The sequence below is a fragment of the Belonocnema kinseyi genome, chromosome 4, assembly GCF_010883055.1.
Source record: "Belonocnema kinseyi isolate 2016_QV_RU_SX_M_011 chromosome 4, B_treatae_v1, whole genome shotgun sequence".
NCBI classification, from domain to species: Eukaryota; Metazoa; Arthropoda; class Insecta; order Hymenoptera; family Cynipidae; genus Belonocnema; species Belonocnema kinseyi.
In genome coordinates, this window is record NC_046660.1 from 76886999 (window position 1) to 76903916 (window position 16918).

Sequence of the window (16918 nt, forward strand, 5' to 3'; positions counted from 1 at the left end):
TCTTTTTTTTTCCTATATTCTTCCCCATTACTTTTTTCTTTTCTCCATTTTCTTAATTCCTTTCTGACCTCCTTTTTTTCTCTTTGCAGTCCTCATCCCACTTACTTCTATTCCGCCCTCTACTAACTTCATTATTATTTGTGCACTCTAATCCTATTTTTATTTCTCCTATCATTTTTTCCATCTTCTCGTCCACATTTCCCTCTCCCATTTTGATATCACAAAACATGCCTACTAAAATTTTGATGAAATCCATATTTAAAAAAAGCTTAGAATTTCTGTTATATAACCCTGAAGGGATATCATAGCTGTTTTCCTAGGATAATAAATATTTTGTTTTAAGAATTTGGGACATGATAGCGCACTTGTTAACGGATGTCCCCGTACACTTAGCGAATATGCTAATGGACGTCCCCGCACAGTTTTTGTGGGTTTATTCAAAACAATTTAATTTTGCCAAATTTTATGCGTGTGTGTCTGTAGTTTGAGGTTATGTGTGTTACAATTCTCTCCCATAATTATTCTTAGCTGTTGGCGACAGCATCGGTGCGACAGAGACCTACATTATCGGAATGACAGAGATCTGAAAAACGATCCTAACCTCAAAATAGTGCACCAGCATACAATTTTTATTTAGACCAATAAATTTTTTTGTTATTATCCCTCAAAAAAGAGTCTCGGAACGTCCATTATGATATTTTATAGCATCTCCGAATTCAGTTTTAAAAAATTTTCAGTTTTGTTGAAAAAAAGCCGGGGGGACGGTACCCGATTGATCAAACTTGATCAAACCGTCGCCAAATTTTATGGCCACTGGGATCTCAATTTCATGGAGGATACCCAGTGGGCACAAAATTTGGGGACGTCTTCACGACATCGTTATGACATCTTTACGATATCGTGAAGACACCTTAACAACATGGACATATGATGTCGTAAAGTTGTCGTAAATATATCGTAACGATGTCGTAAAGACGTTGCCAAACTTTGTACCCACTGGGTAGACATAAGGAGACCAAACTATAGTGTAACTGAAAATGAACACTTTTCTGTTGCTAGAAGTACGCACACACATGTGAAAATCACACTTAAGTATAGTTAAAAACTTCCCGAGCGTGGCGTGCACACCGCCGGAATAATGATTGAACAATTAATAGTTTGTGAATAAAGGCAAGAATGTTCAAATTAAAAATCGCTATATAAAACCGAAAGTTTCCAAAAAGTGAGGTTTCAAGTGTATAGTGTACAAGGCTTTCAGTGTGGTGTAAATTGTATGTTTCTTGTTTTTGTTACGAACGCATCGAATACCTGTTGCACGCATAGTATTGGTAAAAGTAATTTGATATTTTCATAAACATACTACCTACAATACTTTTTTATTCCACAAACATTTCACAAAATCCTGCCTGTTTATTAATTATTTATTTGTTCAAGCGACCTGTCAAGACACAACAATGGAGGCGGCCATATTTTGTATATTCTCATCAGACTGCAAAATTGGACCCCCCCCCCCCAGTTTTTGTCAAATTTCCACGTTTTGAGACCCTCTGAATCCGAAAAACACGTTTTTACGAATGTGCCTGTCTGTATGTCTGTCTGCCTGTGTGTATGTATGTATGTATGTCTGTCTGGGAACACAATCACTTTTGAAAAAATGAATATATCAGATTGCCCTTTAGTTCACTCGTTCAATATCCTAAACTAGAGGTCAAATTCGCTAGCCAGCCATTTTGGATAAAAATTCAAAAAGTGGGCACATTTTGAATATTTTTGAGACCACTTTTTTCCTAAATTGTCTGTACGGTTATTCATAGTATTGAAAAATAGAACAATTTATCCTAATGACTTTTTTTTTAAAATCAAAAATTACCAGAGTTATAGCATTTACAAAATTCCAAACAACACACGAAAATGAACATTTTATGCCAAATAACGCACGATATAAAAAAGGGCAAGTGAAGAAAAATGTTGCTTTTTGAATGCCGTACAAGATTATCACAACTTTTTTAATTACCTTTAAAAATAAAAAATTCAAATTTTGACACCATACAAAATAATTAAAAATCCAAAAATGACATTTTTTGGTTAAACTGTGCAAAATAGGTAAAAGATGAATAAACAAAAATTGTGCATTCGAAAAAGGTCTGAAAATTTGTTATCAACCACTTTTTTATAGGATGCGTAGTTTCACTTTAATTATGAAAAACGTCATTAAGAGTACAAAAAAGTGTCGCTGCGTGGGCACATTCTTATCTAAACTTTTGTCTTTTAATTTCTTTTTCGTCTCGTGTGTGGGGTTTCAAAAATATAATTTCTTATGTTTTAAAGCTATTGTTTATGATTTTTTTATGCAAATAAATCATTTTAACATTCTTACCAGAGAAGGTATTAGATTTGTATAAAATTTGACCCCTCTAGTTTTTGTCAAAAGGTCGAAGTTTTGAGACCCCCTGAATCCGGAAAATAGGTTTTTACGAATGTGTCTATCTGTATGTCTATATGTCTACCTTTATGTCTGTCTGTATGTCTGTGAGCACGATAACTTTTGAAAAAATTAATTTATTAGATTGGCTTTTGGTACACTCTTTTAGTGTCCTAAAATAAAGGTCAAGTTCGTTATCCAGTCATCTTAGATAAAAATTCAAAAAGTGAGCGTCTTTTGAATATTTTTCACACCATTTTTTCAAAATTCAAGAATTCTCTGTACGGTCATTCATAGTATTCAAAAAGTCATACAATTTGTCAAATGACTTTTTTCATAAAATTAAAAATTATTAGAGTTATAGCATTTACAAAATTCCGAAAAACACACGAAAATGAACGATATGAAAAAATGGCAAGAGAAGAAAACGTTTGATTTATAAACGCCCTAGAAGATTATCATGAAAACTTTTTGAATTTTCTTGAAAAATCAAAAATTAAATTTTGACAGCATGAAAAATAATGGAAAATCCAAAAGTTAAATTTTTTAAATTTTAAACGGGACAATATAACATCATATGTTTTAATACCAATCCAAGTTACGAATTAGAGTAATATACATTAATGGGAATGATATAAAATTTCAGGGATAAACTCGAGTGCGAAGCACGAGATACGTGCTGAGAATGTGTTCTTTAAAGCCGAAGAATCTTTAACAATAGACAATTCACAATGACCAAATTACTATTGTCGATATTTTCACCTTTCGTTTTAAAGACTCTATGCAGAAAGATTGAACGCGTAGCGCGAGGTAAATACATTATCGAGCACGAAGCGCGAGAACCAACAGTCGCGCGCCCTATGTGCGCTCAAATCCGCGAGCCGCGCGCGCAGCGCGCTATGAAAATGTGCCCGCTAGACGGGCAGATCTTTTTTTAAGTGCGGTTGGCACGCCACGCTCGGAAAGTTTTGAACAATACGAAAGTGTGATTTTACACGCGCGCGCGCGCGTGTGTGTGTGTGTGCTTCTAGCAACAGAAAAGTGACCGTTTTTGGTGAAGTCAATGCATTACAGATTGGTCTGCTTATATCTATTCGGCATGCTCAATTTATAGCCGAATCTTCTTGAACCAACTTCAGACTGCCTCATTTAGTTTTAATTTCATTCAAATAGATAGTGATTTCACTTTTTGAAATATTTATTATATTACAATAAATTACCAGCGTAATCCCAGATATCATTTATAAAAAAAAGTTATGTAGGAGTTGGCAATAAACACAATAAAGAAAATTCCCAAATTTTTAACTGCAGAGAGTATAGTGGTTGAAAAAGCCGACAAATTGTGTGATGAAAATATAAGTGATCTTGATTTTGATTTTTCATTGAAAAAAAAAAATGAAATTCGAATACACACAGAAAAATGTTTTATTGAATCAAAGAAACTTTCTTTAAATCAAACAAATTCTTGTATTGATATGCGGTCAAAGAAACATTTGTTTGGTTTGAAGAAATTTTTTGATTTCGATTTAAAGAAAGATTTCATTAATTTAAACGGAAAATTTCTTGACATTAAAGAAATATTTTGTTCCCTCAAACCAAATATTTCTTTAAGTTGAAGAAATATTTTATTTGCTTCAAAGGAAAAATTGCTTTATATCAAAGAAATATACTTTTTTTACTATACATTCACATTTCTCTAAAGAAATAACCATTTTGGTTGAAAAAAGAGAACAGGTTAGTTTAAAATTAATATAAATTTTCTTTGAATCGAATAATAAATTATAAACAAATTGGCTTCCTCGAGTTTCAAGAGTTTTATGCTTTCCTAATGTACAATTCTTCACGAAAATTTAACGTGAAAAGATAATTTTTAATGTTTACAATACGCTATATATTTTTTCTATTGAAGCGATTTCGAATTGCGGAATTTTTCTTGCAATCCACCCTGATATGTAAGTTGAGTTTAAAAATGACAATTTTATTATTATAAGAAATGTAAAATGGCAGAAACTCTCGGGGAAGAAATATGTTATCTTTAGAGAAAATTAAGCCATGCTTATTTTTCCGATTAGCAATGAATTTTTTTTAAAAAGTTTTGTGTATTTGAATTTTGTTCTTTGTTTTTAAAAGGACTTGATTTTTTCTTTAAACTTCTGAACCTAAAAAAAAATTTTTGGAAAACCCCACCTTTTTTATTCTTTCAAATATTTTTGAAAAGTATCTGCTCATTGAAGAACGCGTTTTATCATATTCCTGCTGGGTACACTATTTTTTAGGCCAGCAGAATTCTTTTACCCTAAAAATGCAATTTTTTATTTTTCTCATAATCCATAAAAGACATCACAAAAGAACAAAATAAATTTTTCTTAGAACTTTCTTAGAGGTGCAAACTCTTATCTCAACATTTTTTCGTATCTGTCATTGTTTCCGCGAAAAAAGTAGAAAATTCGATTATAAGGAAAAAATTTCTCTGGTTAAAAAACTTATTAAGCTAGCATCAAACTTACCAGATATCTTCTTTATCAAAGTAAAAATTACAAAAAAAATTGCAAAAAATATGAGTATGGGCTTTTTCAAAAAATGGCTCTTAATTTGATCATTTTGTTACTTTTAAACCTTTTTTAGATTATTTGGCTGATCACGAAGCATGACTATAAACGCTATTAGAATCAAAAAGAAAATAATATATTTCAAGTACATCAAAATTTATAGAGATTTGAAGGAGAAAACGACTTTTTTAATAACAAAGCACGCCATTCTAGTACTAAAAATTTCCGCTGAAAAACAGCATATTTCGTTCCCTCAAACCAGGGTTCCCTCAAAAAAAATTTCGGTACTGGCGCGATACTGTTAGAATACTGGCCCAGTACTGACTGAAACAATACTGCAAACTCGAGGAGGTACTGACCTGTAGTACTGGACCAGCACTGAAGTTCATCACTGGGCCACTACTGCAGATTAGTCATGGCCAGGTACTGGCCAGGCTCTAAGTGATAACGAAGGTATGTACTGACTTGTAATACTGGGATAGTGAATAACGTTGTTACTGGCGTGGTACTGGTGAAACCCCTAATGATAACTAAGTTCTCTACTAACTCAAAATACTGGTCCATTATATACTGTTGTTACTGGCGTGGTACTGGTGAAACCCCTAATGATAACTAAGTTATGTACTAACTCCAAATACTGGTCCAGTATATACTGTTGTTACTGGCGTGATGAGGCTAAATACCCTAATGATATTTTAATTCTGTACTGATATGCAGTAATAAGCCAATACGTACTGATGGTACCGGCGCCATACTGGTAAAAACCATAAGGATAATCCAGTTCTGTATTGACCTGAAATACTGGGCCACTACATACCGCTGGTACTGGCATGGTACTGGTCAAACCCTTAATACTGAGAGATATCAGTAAGGAAAAGATCAGTATGAACTGACAGTTATTGGTAAAAGACAAAAGAAGTTTAAAAATCTAAAAATGTATATATTATTCGATATTTAAACTAGATTATAAAATATTTTTTTAACAGTAATGAACTTTTGTTCGCAGTTCTACCTTTGTCACAGTATGTTCAGATTTTCGTCAGTAGTTTCTGTTTCGATTCTTCTTACCGCCTTATCGATCTCTTGCATTAGAGAACCAGCTTCGAAACAACGTACTCTAAATTTTTAAACTATTAAGGCTTTCAATTTAAAATGATACTATTTTGAACGATTATAAATGACGAATATCAGTAACTACAAACTATATTATATGTCTAATTTTGGAAATAAAAGAAATGTTTCTTAATTCAAAATACACTTTTTCCATTATTTTTACACTTAATGGTTTTATTACTTAGTTGTATCAGAGTACATATCGAAAAAGTCGATCGATAAGTGGAAACTGAGAAGAAAGACAATAATGAGAAATTAACGGTTTAATTTTATTCTTTTATTTTTTGTCACACAAGGCACATCGTGACGAAGTTAACAATTAACACTTCTATAAGTTCACCATTTTCCGAAATTAGTATTATTCGTATTGAATATCGATAATTAAAAACTACACTAGAAGTCTAATTTTAGAAATAAAAACAATAAAAACTCAAACATACAAAAACATAACCTAATACATTCAATTTGTGTAATGCGACTGACTGGCGACGTTTCTCAACTCGAAATACAAGTTTCCCATTATTTTTACACTAAAATGTTTGCTCACTTACTTTTCTTAGCGATATCTACTTCAAGTAAATCACGTTCACACATAAAATACACATATAAAATTTGAGAAATTCGAAGCCGGTCGAAACTGTGATCAAAGAAGGTCTGAGCGTGCTTTTTTCAATTTCTTCCCTCCTTCGTTCTCGTCGATTGATAAAGGAACACTAGTTCTACATAGACGCTTTACGCAATACTCTATCTCTGTGTATCTGCGCTTTTTACTGTGAAAAAAAGAGACAGAGTATTGCGTTTGACGCCTAACGCAGCCGAATACGCGTTCATGTAGAACTATAGTGGAAACGATGAAGATACTCAGGAAACAAGAAACGATTGACCGCGTTTCAATTGTACTTCAAGTCGTATGAAATGTGTATCTTAAAGAGGAATGGCATATTGCTGACAGATAGGTTAGAGGTACCATTGAATCGGAGAATTGGTTATTTTACGATTCACCAAAAAATATTTCGTTACCGATTAAAAAACGACGGTTAGTTGTAATAATACTATTCACAAAAGAAAATTACAGACCAGAAAAAAGACCAAATTTATTTTTTAAATTTATAATCATTATAATATCGAATCGTTATTGTAGTATAGTACCGTAAAACACAATACTCTGCCTCTTTCTTTCATTGCGAAAGAGAGAAACAGCGGCTCCACATACGCCATGCGCAAACCAAAAACGCGTCAATATATACATTTTTTTATAATCACAAATATTTAATTCAGTAACGTGCATAATTTATTATAATTTATTGGAAAATTTTCTATTTATATAAGATTGCATTTAACTAACAAATATGTAAATTTTATTACAATTTAAAAATTATAATTATTAATTATTACTTATCTGCATTTTCCTATTCAAATTTACTTGCAGCCATTTCCCATTTACTACAATTAAAGAATGAAGAGCGTAATCTGCATTATACAATTCATCAGACTTCATTAAACATCAATTGTATGATGCAAATTCGTTTCTGTAAAAGGGAACCTGCACTTCTCCATTCAGTTTGACATCCTTCAAACTCCATTTTATTGAGAATTTGAAGCGATTCATGCGTTTCTTCTGTCAATCGTAGATCACGAATTGAACTTAATTCAGTTTCTTAAAGTTATGTTCTCCTATTCAGAATGTCTTAAAACTATAGAACGAGTACATCTCCGAACGTCGCTTGGCAGATTTAATTATGTCCAAATAGCTGACCAATTCAAAGAGTCCCTAAACAATTGAAATGCAACTTTGTCGATCTGGAATTTTACGATACACATTTGAAAGCGCTCCAGTTCAATCGTTTATTTTTTCCTGTGTAGGCAACCCACGTGGCCAAGCGTCTTGTCGTTGCGGTATCGTGCGCACGTACTGTGCCAGTAGTAGACCCATTGTCAAGCCAACCACTGGCTGATATTTCACTGATATTTCACCAGTATTACAAATTACTCCTAAGTCAGTAGTACACCATTATGATGCCAACCCAGGGTTGAACTCTTGTGTCAGCATTTGACCAGTAATCAGTATCAGTACTGCGCCAGTATTAGGCCCAGTAACAAGTCAACCACGGGCTGAACACTTATGTCGATTTTTAATCAGAACTTAAAGTTGGTATGTGGCCAGTAGTACGCCAATCGATGGCAGAACGCCGGTACCGGCATTTCACCAGTTATGTATATTATTCCTAAGCCAGTGGTATACCAGTATTAGACTAAGCGTTGGCGGTACTCTCGTGTCGGTATTTCACCGGTGATGACGGTCAGTATTGGGCCAGTGGTATACCAGTATTAGGCCAACCGTTGGCGGAATTCTTGCGTCAGTATTCTACCAGTAATGGCAGTCAGTACTGAGTCAGTTGTAAACCGGTACTATGCCGATGGTTGGCATAAAACAAACAGCCAGTACTGGTATTTATTCTGTATCACAACTGGCGCGATACTGCGCCAGTCGTGAACTCTGGCTAATATCCGACTTTTCCCCCTTGGAAGAGATTCTGCGATTTTAAGTGAAGAAACCTGTCTGATTTACAACGTTTTTATATTTAATCTTTTATTATGTCTACAATTATGTTAATTTTGTAAATAGATATTTTTTTGAAGCTCGTATATTATTTTTATTAAAATTATTTAAACCTGTCAAAAATGTAAATATACAAAGTATTATTAATTTGCGTGCATTTACTTTTTTAAATTCAGTCCGCTCAAGACGAAAATTCGTCCTTAAATTTCGTCGCTATATGGGCGGACTTTAAGGTTTTCTTTTTACTGTGGATGGTTCACGTGCCTTTGTTCAAAAAAGATTACTTTTTGCTCAGCTATCGGAATTATATGAACTGTTTAAGAAAAAATACAAAGACGTGAAAATTAGGTTTTCCCAATTTGGTCAGTTGAGACCTCCCCATTGTGTTTCGGGATTTAGTGGAATACACACAATATGCGTGTGTGTTCATAATCAAAATTTGAAGCTAATGATGAATCGATGAACCATTCAGGATTTTACCAAAGAAACTCATAATCCTTTATTAACTTATTGCGATTGTTTAAAATTAATCACTTTCAATAATATTGTATTTGAATGCCAACTCAAGGAATGCGAGAAATGTTCCGGCGAAAAAGCAGTGCTTTACAAGCTGTGCTTTACTTGCTTTAGTGTTAAAAAAAATTAAAATAGACAGTATTAATTTTCAAGCTTGGCAAAAAGTGGACAAAACAGCAATAAAAACGGAAGCACTGAACAATGATGAACTTATTCAAGAATTTTGTGGACGATTCTCCAAATTAAAACCTCATGATTTTGTGGATTGAAAACAATCCGCTCTTATTTATTCCCATCTTGAAGGAACAAATCATTTTGAGAAAATACTCTTCAGCTAGTGAATGCGACGTTTTCCGCAAACCAGGAAAACCCAGAAAACAATCAAATACATAAAAAATGTATCCTAACTTAATTTACAGATTGAAGTTCAACTTCAATCTTAATCCCGCAAAACACAAGACTTATGCTTTGTCATTTATGTACAAAATATTTTTATTATTTAAATTTTCAATGATAAAATAAAATAAAAATTGCCATTAAATAATCCAAATCTATTCTTATTTCATGGTCATTATTTGAATTTCAAAGATTATTCATTTATCGAATTATAATTAATATTTAATTATAATTACGTAATTGGAAAAGAAAAATTTCTAATTAAAAATTGCATGTAAGTAAAGAAGCTTTAAAGTGTATTAAAATAATAAAAATTCGAATATTATTTATTTGAGACTTAACGCTTCCAAATAAGGAAGTGATTTAATTTCAAATACTTCAATAATGACGTACGACTTTCGTTGATATATTTGTTCAAATGCATTCCTGTCGCTGTTAAAGGATTAGCCTTACGAAGGAATCATTTATAAATTTAAGTGAAATAAAAAACAAATTAGGAGCTTTGAAGTTGATTCCAGAGGATTAGGTTTTAAATTCAGATTCCTTGAGTTTTTAAATGAAATAATTATTTTAATTAATATCACGCAGAATATTATAAAATGTTCATAATATCCCTTACGGCTTATACAATAGAAATGCTAAGCTTTATTTAAATACGGATCTCATCCAAATCTGAGCATATATGTTTTGAGATATTCGGATTTGAAATATTTAATTTCAAATTAAATATTGGTTTTGATGCAACAACATTTCATGCAATATAATTTCGCTAATAGGTTTTCAGCTACAATAGGGTCCTATTGTAATACACTTTACCTAAGTTTGAAGATACTCGAAAACCAATGGTTTTGGGCAGTGTGAAATGGTTTTGGGCAATGGAAATGTGATTTAAAATTCTTGAATTTTAAATAAATGTAATTGAAAATCTTTAAATTATAAGGATGTATACGTAACAATTCCGTAATTTTTACGTATTGTAACTTACAATTTTTTAATTTTAAATATTTATAAATAAAAATTCCCTAATTGTGATAATCTTAAAGATGAAAAGTCAAGAGTTTTTAATTCTCAATCTTCCAAGTTAAAGAAATTTCTAATATTAATTATCAAAATTACAGAATTTTAAACTGTAAATTTTCATAATTAAAAACCATACAGTTTTAAATATTTAAAATTGAAAGTTCTAAAATTGTGAATATTTGCACTTTGAAGTTGTACAATTTTGAAGATTTACAGTTAAAAATTAATAATTTTAATCTCTAAATCACAATTAATAACTTGAAAATGAAAGAGACTCGGGTTTTTTCCACATACATAATGCTTCTACGAGGATGCATTATTTAATGTAATATTTGAACCACATAATCTAAAGAAAATTTACTCGCGGGGGCAAAGCGATTTTTTTGAAAAAAGTTGTTGTTTTTTTTCTTATTAATTGACAATTGAGCGTTCTTTTGCGCCTGGAATATACAACGTGCCAACTAACACTGTATGGCGGGCTGCAGTCGCCAGATTTAGTTTGAAGTCAAATAAAATCTGCAAATACTGCGTCTTCGTCGCTTGTAGTAATGTATAAGCTGATGATATAAGATAATAAAATATAATAGTAAAAATGAATAATAACGTACAAGGATAATTTCTCGAAGAAATCTATAATATAATTTACATGTTATAATTAATTATTTTTGTATTATATTATATTATTATGTTATACATTACTATAAGCGACGAACATTCAGTTCTTGCACATTTCATTCGACTTGAAATTAGATCCAGTGAACACAGCCTGGAATACACTTTAAACTGGCGAATTGCACCTTACAGGCGCAGAACAACCCTGAATTTTCGAATTAAAAATAAAACAACAATATTTTTTGAAAAAAAAACTTTTGTACCAGCAATTAAATTTTCTTTTAGATTATCCGGTTCAAAGATTATATTTTAAAAGGCACCCTCGTATACGTTTTGGGTATGTGGCAAAAACCCAAATCGTTTTAATCCCCTTAAGGTAATTTTTGGCGTTGGTCACGAATCCGGCGTCCGTTTTTCGCTATCAGAATATATTTTAAAAATAACTGATTCAGTCATTTTTAGCAATTATCAAACATAAAATGTCATTTTATTTGAAATTATTCCAAAAATAAAAAATAAACTATGGTGAAACTGAGCGGCTGTGAATAACAACGCTGAAACATAAGAAATCTCAAAAACTGACCTGATTGCGGGAAACGGTTGACGGATTAGAATTCAACGCACAAAAATACAAAAAAAAAACACACTTGTGTTCTCGGGTCTAAAGAGACCGATATATCTAAGTCTGTATTATTATATATAATAATGATATATAACAACATGCTTTTTGAGAAAATAAAAAGAAGAAGGGGAGTAAGAATTGATAGTTAATATTTTTCCTGGCAGGTGGCAAAAAACACAAAAATGAAAGCCCCGATGGGACGAGAGTTGCCTCCAGTTGCATGCTCATTGCTATTACGATTATTTCCTTTTGGAGTGGTCATGAATCGGGAGATGTGTATTCAGGGAGTTGGCGATAAGCTTCTACAAGCTTGGGGAGGAAATTCAACCATTTTAAATAAACCGGTCCCAGAAATTTTTAAACTTCGAAGACCAAAAGGGATTACATTCACTTGGGGGAATGTAAGGTTTTTCATCCGATGCATTATTTATAGAATTAGAGTTATTCATAATAATGACTTCCGATTTTTGTTCATTATATTTATCAAGTATATCAATATCAGGGTGTCTACTTAAATCCTGGAAAAAAATCCCTGTCAATTCCAGGTTTTTTTTCCAGGTATATTCGCAGTTTATTGTAAATAATGCTTTTTATCATTTCTAGCGATTCAATTAATATGTTTAGTTTAGAAAGCTTTGCTAAATTATATTACAAGATATTCCTAAATATAATAGCAATATCCAATAATAATAATAATAATAATAATCTCGGTGGCTCAGTTGGTTAGACACTCGGACTTCACCTCAGAGGTCCGGGGTTCGATCTCTCAGCCGGTACCTCTAGAAATTTTTCAATGTACCTTTACCGAGGTTCTGGTGGTTCGGAACCCACCTTAAGCTGTAGGTCCCCCCATCGTGTACTTGACTGCAAACCAGTCCGTCAATGATGGGGTAAAAACCAGGCTTTGTCCAATATATCTGGGCAGACTGCTCTTATCAGATCACTTGATTGCATTATAAAAATGCGTCCGTGACTGATGATATATACCGGGACAGACCCGTGTAAAAATGATCAAATAAAAAATCCAACTCTAACCAAAAATGCCTTCGACATGTTGGGCAGTATAAGCCTGTGACAACATTTCGACACTAAAATGTTTTATAATAATAATAATAACACAATGAAGTATTTAGGTCAAATAAATGTATATAATTCATTTGTTAAAAGAACAGACGATTTTTAACCAAATATCTCAATTCTCAACGAAGTAGTTGAATTTTCTGCTAAAAAAAACTTTTTTCAGCTTTATGTTTGAGTTTTAAATTAAAATGGACCAGTTTTTAACCAAAAATAGTATAAAATTATATTTTTATGAAAAAATAGTTATAGTCAAATTTTTAGTTAAAAAAATTAATTCTCGACAAAAAAGACATTTTAAACCAAACTGATGAATTTTAAACTACAATGATGAATCTTCAATGGCAATAGATAAATTTTAAACTAAAAAGATGAAGGTTTAATTACGAAGATTAATTTTGTACCAAAAAAGAAGATTTTTCAACAAAACATATGAATTTCCTACAAAATATTTGATATTTTAACTCAAAAAGAAGAATTTTGAACCAAAAATAAAATAGTTAAATTTAAGTTTGGAAAATTAATTTTTAACAAAAGTTATAAATTTTCAACTATAATAATCAATCTTTAACTGGGAAAGTTGAATTTTTAACGAAAAAGATGAATTTCCAATGAAAAAAATTATAATTTTTACAAAAAAGACGAATTTTCAACCAAATAAATGCATTTTCTACTAAAAAAGATAAATTGTCAAACAAAAATTAAACAATTACATTTTCAGTTAAAAGAATTAATATTCAACCAAAAAGGAAAATTTTCAACTGAAATGATGGAATTTTCAATTGGAATAGTAACATTTTTCGTGAAAAAAATGTTGAACCGCAAAAAATATAATTTTCAAAAAAAAGTTACATGTTCAAAATAAAGTAAAAAGTTTTGAATTAAAATAATAAATCTTTTAGAATCAAATTTCAAATCTAAAATATAAATTTTCTAAACAACAAATAAATCTCAACTAAGAATATTAATTTCTACCAAAAAAGACGATTTTTCAACTAAAATAGATCATTTTTCAACCGAAAATTAATTAGTAAAATTTTTAGTTGAAAAAAATTGTTTTTCAACCAAAAAGATGAATTGTCAACTAAAATACGGAAAACAAGAATATTAATTTTCATGCAAGGAAATTAATCTCCTACCAAGAAATACAATTTTTGAACAAAATACACGAATTTTCAATGTAATATTAGAATTTTTAATTAACAAAAATAAAATTTCAATCAAATAAATGAATTTTTAACAAAAAAGATTAATTTTGAACCAAAGATAAAATAGTTAAATTTTAAGCAAAAAAATTAATTGTCACCCGAATGGATGAATTAGTAACTAAAAAGATGAATTTTCAACTGTAATAGTTGAATTTTAAACCGAAAAAAATAAATTTTCAACAAAAATCGAGAATCTCTAACTAAAATAGTTAAATTTACAACAAAAAGAGTGATTGTTTTAAAGACATATGAATTTTTTACCAAGAAGATCAATTTCTTTTAAAAAAGACCAATTTTCTGTATGAAAAATTAATTATCAACCAACAATTAAATAATTAAGTTTTCAGTTGACGAATCAATGCTCAAACAAAGTGATGAATCTTCAACTCTATTATTTTTATTTTAATCCACAGAGATGAATTTTCAACAAAAAATTAAATTGTTACATTTTTAGTTGAACAAATTAGAGTTAAACCAAATAAACGTATTTTTAACTAAAATGATGGAATACGAAACTCACATAGTTAAATTTTTAGATAAAAAATTGATTCTAAACAAAAAAAACATTTTTAACTAAATAGATGAAAATAGTAATATAGAGCTGCTTTTACAAACAATGAACTATTATTATTTTATTTTGTAATTAAAAAAAAAAAGCTTTGGAAAAAATTCCTGCCTCTAAAAAAAATTCCCTGACATGCCAAGGCTTTTCCAGGTAAATGACAATTCCCTAAAAATTTCAGATTGTTCGGGCAGGGTAGACTTCCTGTAATATAGACCATTTTATTTCCTAAGTAGATTTTTGACCTAATCAAGAACCCGTTTTTTCTAGGTTCACGTATATAATAATTGATTCCTCTACCTTTTGTATCGGGGTTTTAATTTCTTTTTTTTCACTTGAAAGTAAAAAATCGTACCTTTTCAACAAGAATAGTTCATTTTATCACTGTGAAAAATCAGTATGTTACAATCTAAAATATTTTGAAGTTTCTCATTTTCTCCGATTTCTTCAACGTAAACAATAATTTAATGGAATTTTCCGGAAACTCAATTTTTTTCTGTAAATATCTTAAAAGGACGTCTAATTTTATGTTGCTTTCTTTGATTAGAATTAGTTGAAACTTTACTGAGTTATTAAATAATATTTTTGTAACGTTTTTTATACGATAGCATATTTCTCACTGTAAGAGCTGCAGCAAAATATACATTTCTGAAATTTTGAAATATATGGGTAATTTATAAAACCATAAATTTTAGAAATCTCACAAATTTCCTAAATTAATATTAAAATAATAATAATGTTATTAAAATTCCTCCATATGAGCAAAAATAATGCCCGTGTTACAAAAAGCATCTAAAATCATTTAGTTGTTATAAAAAAAAATCGTATGCAACAAGAGGAAGGGGAATTTTTACAATTAGTATATTTTCCAATACTCATAAGAAGCAAACAGTTGAGTAATTAATTATAAATATAAATTGAGTAAAAATAATAATTACCTATAATTTCATTCCAATTAGCTGATATATCTGCACTCGGTAATGTTTGAAATGGAGTTAATTAGGTCAACAGAGAATCATTTAAGTTCAGCAAGTAGCGAATCTCCTAGTACAAGTTCTGGATTAGATAGACGGGGTAGTCAAGGGTCACGTAGTATATTACTCAAGGGACAAATGAGGTATATTGAGGATATCAAGTCTATAATCTTCCTCTGCAGCCCTCTGTAAGTCATTATCAAGTCTGCTTCGTGTAAAGTCAATATTAGCAGACTCAACCACAGTGATCATTTTCTTATAGGATTAACAGTCTGGACGAGCTACTTAGCATGGGACTCTATCTTAATGACCTTAATCCTCATGGACTGAGTAGAGAGCTGGTCCTAGCTGGATGGCAACACTGTGGAAGGTAATTAAAAATTACACTCAACTCCCAATATAAGACCAGTTTCGGGTATGGCTTGCTTAGGCCTTGGTCCTAAATCGGAGAAATTCAAACGTATACCAGCAGGGTCGTGTGAATCATATATTTTATATTTGGAATCACGACGCAACCTTATGAAACCAACGCAATTAGAGTGCGGCCCTCGAGCTGTTTGTCAAGCTTGGATGACTTTCTACCCGCGGCTCCTCGTCACGAAACTATGAAGGCCAACAATTCTAGGAATGACCTGAACTGGAGGGTCTTATATTGAGAGTTGAGTGTATGACAAAAGATCATTCAACAAACATGTTATCGCAGTAACTATTTTCCCATAATAGCTGACAAGTTTATAAGTTAATTAAACATGTAAATCAATGCTTATTAGGATATTTTTATTTGCGGAAGACGTCTCACCATATAATTATCAGAAAAATTCCTACCCAATCATATTGAAGGAAATTAAAGTACACGTATGTTACAGGGTTGGTAACAAAAACTCGAGAGTTTTTTTCGAGATTTTCGACTAGAAGATTCTTCCTTGAATCGCAAAATAAAAATGCCTTTATTTGCCTTTCGTTGAAAATCAACTTTTTTAAATTCTGTCGGTACCTTTAAATTAAATTTCAGCCTATGCGGTTAAGGAAGATATGGGACGGTGCGATTAAGGTAGATATGGAACGGTGCGGTTAAGGTTAAGATCCTCGTGTAGTGCGACCACCAAAAAATAGAGATGGAGTAATGAGAGATGCTTGGTTAATATGATACTTGGGTAAATTAAAAATGATGTCTTCTGAAAAATGAGCAAAGGTATCATTTAACAAAAATTAAAACTTTTGGTTTCATTTATAAGTCCAGCGGACGTTCCGTTTTGTGGAAGTGCCGTTATGACAAACAGTGAGGGG

The 16918-nt window shown here is 31.2% G+C and overlaps 1 protein-coding gene across 1 annotated transcript in view; it reads left to right on the forward strand.

The window, feature by feature from the left end:
* The window catches only part of LOC117170967 (soluble guanylate cyclase 89Db-like), a 154223-nt gene that overhangs the window by 61419 nt on the left and 75886 nt on the right, over positions 1 to 16918 (forward strand). The window contains exons 5-7 of the mRNA XM_033358009.1: positions 11975 to 12211; positions 15617 to 15819; positions 15894 to 16001. Of these exons, the coding sequence (XP_033213900.1) occupies positions 11975 to 12211; positions 15617 to 15819; positions 15894 to 16001 (548 nt within the window). The remainder of the gene's footprint in view (positions 1 to 11974; positions 12212 to 15616; positions 15820 to 15893; positions 16002 to 16918) is intronic.